The 8,285-nt window shown below is 53.0% G+C and overlaps 1 protein-coding gene across 1 annotated transcript; it reads left to right on the forward strand.

Annotated features, from left to right (window-relative positions):
• The first annotated feature begins 1,965 nt into the window (after positions 1–1,965).
• Positions 1,966–4,062, forward strand: RHOV (ras homolog family member V). Its single transcript, XM_011989299.1, has 3 exons — positions 1,966–2,323; positions 2,512–2,570; positions 2,759–4,062. Exons 1-3 carry the CDS (start codon positions 2,116–2,118, stop codon positions 3,200–3,202), a joined length of 711 nt encoding a protein of 236 aa, XP_011844689.1. The 5' UTR covers positions 1,966–2,115; the 3' UTR covers positions 3,203–4,062.
• The last annotated feature ends 4,223 nt before the right edge of the window (positions 4,063–8,285 follow it).

Genomic DNA, 8,285 nt, shown 5'->3' on the forward strand with positions numbered 1-8,285 from the left:
GGTGCATGCCTGTAATCCCAGCCACTTGGAAGGCTGGGGCGGGATTTCTTGAGGCCAGGAGTTCGGACGCTGCAGTGAGCTGTGCTCGCGTCATTGCACTCCAGCCTGTGCAACAGATCAAGACCACATCTCTAAAAATAAATAAAAGTTACACCAAGTGTGCCTGCCTTTACTGCCTCCCCTTCCACCTTCTCCACCTCTGCCACCACTGAGGCAGCAAGACCAACCCCTTTTCCTCCTCCTCAGCCTACCCAACTGAAGACCACAAGGGTGCAGACCTTTATGATGATTTTAACTTTCTGATACAGGTCAGAAGAAAAAAGTTTAAAAATATGATAAGCCTCCTGGGCGTGGTGGCTCATACCTGTAATCCTAGCACTTTGGGAGGCCGAGGTGGGTGGATCACCTGAGGTCAAGAGTTCAAAACCAGCCTGGCCAGCATGGTGAACCCTTGTCTCTACTAAAAATACAAAAATTAGCTGGGATTACAGGTGTGAGCCATGTCGCCTGGTCTTTTTTTTTTTTTTTTTTGATACAGCATCTTGCTGTGTTGCCCAGACTGGAGTGCAGTGGCACGATCTCGGCTCACTACAAGCTCTGCCTCCCGGCTTCACGCCATTCTCCTGACTCAGCCTCCCGATTAGCTGGGACTACAGGCATCCGCCACCATGCCCGGCTAATTTTTTGTAATTTTAGTAGAGACCGGGTTTCACCGTGTTAGCCAGGATGGTCTGGATCTCCCGACCTCGTGATCTGCCCACCTTGGCCTCCCAAAATGTTGGGATTACAGGCGTGAGCCACTGCGCCCAGTCTATTTTTTATTTATTTATTTATTTATTTGAGACAAAGTCTGCCTCTGTTGCCCAGGCTGGAGTGCAATGGCATGATCTCAGTTCACTGCAACCTCCACTTCCCAGGTTCAAGCCATCCTCCCACCTCAGCCTCCTGAGCAGCTGGGATTACAGATGCACACCACCATGCTTGGCTACTTTTTGTTTTTTGGGTTTTTTGTTTTTGTTTTTTATGACAGAGTCTCACTCGGTCACCCAGGCTGGAGTGGAGTGGCCCAATCTTGGCTCACTGCAACCTCCACCTCCCGGGTTCAAGTGATTCTCCTGCTTCAGCCTCCTGAGTAGCTGGGATTAAAGGTATCTGCCACCACACCTGGCTAATTTTTTGTATTTTTAATAGAGACAGGGTTTCACCATGTTGGCCAGGCTGGCCTGGAACTCCTGACTTCAGGTGATCCACCCACCTCGGCCTCTCAAAGTGCTGGGATTACAGGCGTGAGCCATGGAGTCCGGCAACAGCAGGCTATTAATAGTTAAATTTTGGGGGAGTCAAAAGTTATATAGGGATTTTCGACTGACTGCACAGGGTTTCTCGCCAATAATTCCCACTTGTTCGGGGGTCAACAGGTTTTTTGTTTGTTTGTTTGTTTTTAGGATCTGTCACACAAGCTGAAGCGCAATGGCATTATGATAGCTCACTGTGACCTTGAACTCCTGGACTCAAGTGATCCTCCTGGCTCAGCCTCCCAGAACGCTGGGATTACAGGCATAAGCCACTGCTCCCAGCCTCTATATTAAAAAAAAAATAATTATTTCATTAATAAAATTATCCCAACTTTTTAATACTCATGCAAACATATGTATAGAGTTTTTTTGTTGTAAGTTGAACAAAGTTCAATTTGCACATTTGTTTAACCTGAACATACTCTATTACATGTTCTGCAACTTGCTTCTTCCTCCTAACAATAAATCATGGATGTCTGTCTCTTCTTGGTATTCTCATTTGACGATTCTTTGTCCTTGTACCTACGTGATTCTTGGGGCTCCAGCATTCTGCCTGCCTTTCCTCCTCCCGGGGTTTTCCTCCTCCTCGCCGGGCCTCTTAGGTGCCCGGCCGCGGGAGGTCTTCGCCGGTGGGTGGGGTCCAGGGCCGCCTGAGACATGTAGATGAGGTGGGCGGGGCCCTACACAAACCCGCTGGTAGCGCTGGGCCGACGCGCCCAGCCTGGACCCACTCAGTCAGAGGCAGCCAGCGGGACCTGCTTCACCCAGCGCAGCGAAGCCGAGTCCCGGGCTGGCCCCTCTGCTGCCCCCAGAGCGGGCCATGCCGCCGCGGGAGCTGAGCGAGGCCGAGCCGCCCCCACTCCGGACACCGACCCCTCCCCCGCGGCGGCGTAGCGCGCCCCAAGAGCTGGGCATCAAGTGCGTGCTGGTGGGCGACGGTGCCGTGGGCAAGAGCAGCCTCATCGTCAGCTACACCTGCAATGGGTACCCCGCGCGCTACCGGCCCACTGCGCTGGACACCTTCTCCGGTACGTACGTTCAATCGCCCAGGCGGCCGCGTGGCTGCGGCGGGGCTGTGCACACGGGAGCTGGGGCGGGCGTCGCGGCGGGAGGCGCAGAGGACCCCGGGGAGGAGACTGGAGCAGGCCCCGAGGTGGCGCTGGTGTGGCCCGGGACGCCCTTCCTAACTCAGGCTCTCCCCGCCCCGCCCCTGCAGTGCAAGTCCTGGTGGATGGAGCCCCGGTGCGCATTGAGCTCTGGGACACAGCCGGACAGGTGAGAAGCTGGGCGCGGCTTCTACTGATCTGCGGGGAGGTGGGCTGGAGGCTGGGAGGACCCCACATGGAGCAAGAATGGAGAAAGCCTTGGGCTCTTGGAATCTCAGGTTTCCAGCCCCGGGTGAGAAATGGATTCCCTGTAGCGGGGTGGGGGCTAATCCTTACCACCTGGCCTTCTCACCCCAGGAGGATTTTGACCGACTTCGTTCCCTTTGCTACCCGGATACCGATGTCTTCCTGGCGTGCTTCAGCGTGGTGCAGCCCAGCTCCTTTCAAAACATCACAGAGAAATGGCTGCCCGAGATCCGCACGCACAACCCCCAGGCGCCTGTTCTGCTGGTGGGCACCCAGGCCGACCTGAGGGACGATGTCAACGTACTGATTCAGCTGGACCAGGGGGGCCGGGAGGGCCCCGTGCCCCAACCCCAGGCTCAGGGTCTGGCCGAGAAGATCCGAGCCTGCTGCTACCTGGAGTGCTCAGCCTTGACGCAGAAGAACCTGAAGGAAGTATTTGACTCGGCCATTCTCAGTGCCATAGAGCACAAAGCCCGGCTGGAGAAGAAACTGAATGCCAAAGGTGTGCGCACCCTCTCCCGCTGCCGCTGGAAGAAGTTCTTCTGCTTCGTTTGAGCAGCTATGGCTGCATAGTAAGTGGTAGGCAGGAGGCCAGAGACTTCTGAGACCCGGGGCACCCGGGCCTTTGCGGGAGCTACTGGCAGGGCCTGGCCACCTCATGGGATTCAGTTCCCTTCCGAACACTCGGGGGACATGGGCCTCTAACTGCCCACTCTGATATGCCTGGGTGAGCCTAGGAGGGAAGGCTCTGATTTGGATTTCTCCAGTCAAAGCTCACAGAAAAAAACCTGGCACTTTGATTTTCATGGGATGGTCCTAACAGGGTCAGTCACCTCCGAGTAGTTTGGGATCCAGTTCCCAGTTTCTTGTCCTGGGCCCTCAGGTCAGCCTGGCTGAATTAGGACCCTTCCTTGGCACAGGGGTGAGAAAGAGCTTGGGGAACACCTGGCATTGTGAAGGGCTGGAAGGGGTTCAACCCTGATTTAGAGAGAAGTTTGGGATGGAGTGGGCGAGAGACTGAGAGAGAGAGAGCAGGAAAAAGAGGCCTTGGAGCCTGGAACTGATGGTGGATAAGGGCTGGGCCTGGAAGGAAGATGACAAGGAGGAGGAGAGAGGGAAGTGGAATGGATGAGGAGCAGGCTGACACCTGGGCGGCCCTCAACCCCCAAGGCCAGGGAGGGCGGGGCTGGCCCCTGGGAAGAACTGGGTCTCTGGGTTCCCTAGGCACTGCCCAAACTGGCTGGGCCAGGAGTGGGGCAGGAAGTGAGAGTCAAGGCCCAGCAAAAAGGAGGGGGAGGAGCTGCAAATTAGAGCCTGAAGGAGGACGGGGTTGGGGATCATCCCTTTCCTCAAGGTCACACAGCCTAGAAGCTAGAGCAGTGCAGAGTCTGCAAATAAAACCTGAAGTCTGTGAAGCTGTGCGTTGTCTCTGTCATTTCCTGGAGCCCACTGCTCCCTCATAACCCTCCTCAAGGCCCAACTGCCTGGCTAGAGACAGACTGGGGACCAAAAGACTAAAGCTAGATTGAAGGGTGGGGGCTGGACTGGCGGTGGGGGCAGTGCGATGGGAACTGGACTGTGGGGGTAGGTGTGGGGCTCCCCGCTTGAGGCTCAGCTGGTTCCCAGGAGAGCTAGCGTGGGAAGCGGCCTGGAAACGGGTTTCCCCAGGTGTCAGTGCCAGAGCTGGTTTCCCATGACCTCACCTGGTGGGTGGAGCCCCTCGCCTCCACCCCTCCTTTCTAGAGCACCATGCTCAGCGCTGGGGCTCAAGCAAGGTCAGTCCCCAGCCTTCTAATTTTTCTGCTCTGTTCCTTCTGGCAGTTCACAGGGCCCAGGGGCTCAGGTTAGGGGACCATCCCCCCGACCTCCATTCACAGCCTGAACATAAGCCTAAACCTCAATCACTGGCCAAAGTTCTTAGACTTGGGTTGGACCCAGTCTTCAGCCTTGGCACCTAAGGACCTAGAGAAGGTCAGAGTGCTGCTTGTGAACAATTTAAATAGAGGTTTGGCCCCAAAAATCCTGTGCAAGAGGGGGTTCATTGGGAGAGGACTTGGAGAGGAGCAGGGATCCAGAGAACATTCCCTCATATTGGAGCTTGAAGGGACTTTGAAGGACACCCAGGGGGAAAATGAAACAAAACAAAGACTTACTTTACCACAAGGAGACTGACAGCCAGACAGAAAAGGTAGTAGCTTAAATGATATGTATCACCCAGTGACTGTAAGAGCACTTTGCAAACTCTAGAGTTGGGTACAGGATTATGTGTTACTCTGGGAGAGGAATTTGTTTATTTCTTTTTTTTTTCTTTTGAGGTGGAGCCTCGCTCTGTCACCTAGGCTGGAGTGCAGTGGCGCGATCTGGGCTCAGTGTAACCTCTGCCTCTCGGGTTCAAGCGAGTCTCCTCCCTCAGCTTCCTGAGTAGCTAGGATTACAGGCGCGCGTCACCACGCCTGGCTCATTTTTGTGTTTTTAGTAGAGACGAGGTTTCATCATGTTGGTCAGGCTGGTCTCGAACTCCTGACCTCATGATCTGCCCGCCTTGGCCTTCCAAAGTGCTGGGATTACAGGCGTGAGCCACTGGGCCCGGCTGGGAGAGGAATTTCTAAGGCACACCTGCTAGGCAGCTCCTGGGTCAGGTGAGCACTCATGCCCTGGCCCAGCCCACCTCTGGGCCCAGCTCTCTCCTCAGAAAGCTACAGCTGTGTGTGTATGTGTGTGTGTGCGCGTGTGTGTGTCTGTCTGTCTGTCTCTGTGTGTGCCTGTGTGTGTGAAAGAGCATGGCTGAGGGACAGAAATCCTAGCCAAGTGAAACTTCAGATAATCCCCAAGTTTAGTTTTAGCCAAGACCGTCCACTTCCTGCCCCACCAGGGCCTGTCCCCAGAGCTCTGCCACCTGGAGCTCCTTCTGTTCCCTTTACCCCTCAGGTGGAGGTGCTGAGGGTCTCACACCCCAGCAGCATGGCCTGTTGTTACCTCAACCCAGCCTGACACACTTCCCTGTGGGGCAGAAAGCTGAGTTCAAGTTCAGACTCTGACACCAACCATGACCTTAGGCAAATCATTTCCCTTCTCTATGCCTCAGTCTTCATTTGAAAAATGAAGGACTCAGGACTCAGACTGGGTTTCAGTTTCTTAAACTTGTTCTGAGGGGCCTTGGAGGTGCCTGGGAGTGGGGATCACCCCCTGCGAGGGGGTTATCCTTGTACCCGCCCCTACCTCCAACTTCTTCCCTAATTCTCTCTTGTGGTACCAGTATATCCATGTCACCCAGATTGAAACCTTGGTCACCATGCCTCCTCTCTTGCTAGGTCTCCAAGCCTGGTCAGGACTTCTGTCACCCACACCCCAAGGTCCCTGTCACTGCAGCTCCCCAGTCCAATCTGTCCTGTGCTGCTGTGTTCACTCTGGCACCCCTCAACTCAAGACTCAAGACTGTTACTGGCTCTTACTGTTGATGATGAACTTTGAGCGCCTCATTTCAGCATTCAAGGCCCTCTCAAATCTGACAGCACCCTGGACCAGGACAGCTCGCTCCGGTGATCCCCAGCTGTCCCCGACTTCCTGACTCCCAGTCTTGGCTTGTGCCAGATCCCCTAGTTTGGAAAGTGCCCCCTGCCACCTCCCAGATGCCCCATTTGTCCTCATGACAACCAGCTTTCAATACCTCCCTCCTCCAGAAAGGACACTTACCTGTATCAGTGTGTTCACTGCTCCTTTGGCACACTGAGGACACTGGGCATTCTGTCACTGACTCAGCCTGCATCTTCCCCGCTAAATGAAGCGAGAGAGAGAGAGAGAGAGAGAGAGCCACATGTAAGTCCCTTTTGCTCCCACAAAGTCTGGGGCTCAGGCAATGTTTACTGCTGACCCCGAAATGCTTAGGAATAAAAAGCCAGCCAGTGAGCCCTGGAGAGACTGGGAGGATTAAGTTCACCTCCAGATTTGGAGCCTGAAGACTGAGGTCTAAGGTCAACGGCTTGCTGGAAAGGACCTCTAAGGCTCTGGCCCCAAGCCTGTGCAGGTCAAGAGGGATTCACCTCTGCTTCCGAATCCACTGGTTCTCTTTGGTTCCGTCTGTTCCTCTAGAATATGGTAGCTACTTTTCTGGGGTAGATTTTTTGTTTTTATCTCTCTGTTTCCTTGGTCTCTTTTCCCTTTTCTCTGCTATTTTAAATCTGTATTTAAAGGAATATTTATCATATGAATTGGATAAAATTATATGTTTCTTACATATACATTCTTACATATGTCCTTATCAATGTAAATTGCCTTTAATGTCTGTATAACCCTTAGTTGATTTTTTCAATTTTTTCTTTCTTTTATTTTGAGACGGAGTCTCGCTCTGTGGCCCAGGCTGGTGTACAGTAGTGCTATCTCGGCTCACTGCAAGCTCCACCTGCTGGGTTCACACCATTCTCCTGCCTCAGCCTCCAGAGTAGCTGGGACTACAGGCGCCCGTCACCATGCCTGGCTAATTTTTTGTATTTTTACTAGAGATGGGGTTTCACTGTGTTAGCCAGGATGGTCTCAATCCCCTAATCTTGTTATCCGCCCGCCTCGGCCTCCCGAAGTGCTGGGATTACAGGCGTGAGCCACTGCACCCAGCCCTCTTTTTTTTTTTTTTGGAGATGGAGTCGCACTCTGTCACCCAGGCTGTAGTACAGTGGCACAGTCTTGGCTCACTGCAGCCTCCGCCTCCTGGGTTCAAGTGATTCTCCTGCCTCAGCCTCCCAAGTACCTCAGATTACAGGCATCCACCACCACATCCAGCTAATTTTTCTTTTTTTTTTTTTTGAGACAGTGTCTCACTCTATTGCCCAGGCTGGAGTGCAGTGGCGTGATCTTGGCTCACTGCAACCTCCACCTCCCAGGTTCAAGCAAGTCTCCTACCTCAGCCTCCCAAGTAGCTGGGATTAGAGGTGCGCACCACCATGCCCAGCTCATTTTTGTATTTTTAGTAGAGATGAAGTTTCACCATGTTGGCCAGGCTGGTCTCGAACTCCTGACCTCAAGTGATCCGCCATCTTTGGCTTCCCAAAGTGCTCGGATTACAGGCGTGAGCAATGATGCCCAGCCATTTTCCACTTTTTTGAGGCAGGGTCTTGCACTGTCACCCAGGCTGGAGTGCAGTGGTGTGATCATGGCTCACTGCAGCCTTGAACTTCTAGGCTCAAGCAATGCTTCTGTCTCAATCTCCCAAGTAGCTAGAACTATAGACGTGCACTACCATTAGGTACACACCTAATTCAAAGTTGTTGTTTTTTTGTAGGGATGGGGTGTAGTTATGTTTTTCAGATTAGTCTCAAATTCCTGAGCTCAAGTGATCCTTCTGCCTTGGCCTCCCAAATTGCTGGGATTACAGGTGTGAGCTACCTCACCTGGCTAGATTTTTTAAAAAATAATGTCTTTTTTTCCATAATAAATACTTATAACAATTAGAAAATCCAAAGATTTAGAAGATTAAAAAATCTTAAAAAGTATTCTAGGCCGGGTGCGGTGGCTCATGCCTGTAATCCCAGCACTTTGGGAGGCCGAGGTGGGCGGATCACGAGGTCAGGAGAGCAAGACCAGCCTGACCAACATGGTGAAACCCTGTCTTTACTAAAAATACAAAACTTTGCTGGATGTGGTGGCA

Source organism: Mandrillus leucophaeus, unplaced genomic scaffold (assembly GCF_000951045.1).
Source record: "Mandrillus leucophaeus isolate KB7577 unplaced genomic scaffold, Mleu.le_1.0 Scaffold35, whole genome shotgun sequence".
Classification (NCBI taxonomy): domain Eukaryota; kingdom Metazoa; phylum Chordata; class Mammalia; order Primates; family Cercopithecidae; genus Mandrillus; species Mandrillus leucophaeus.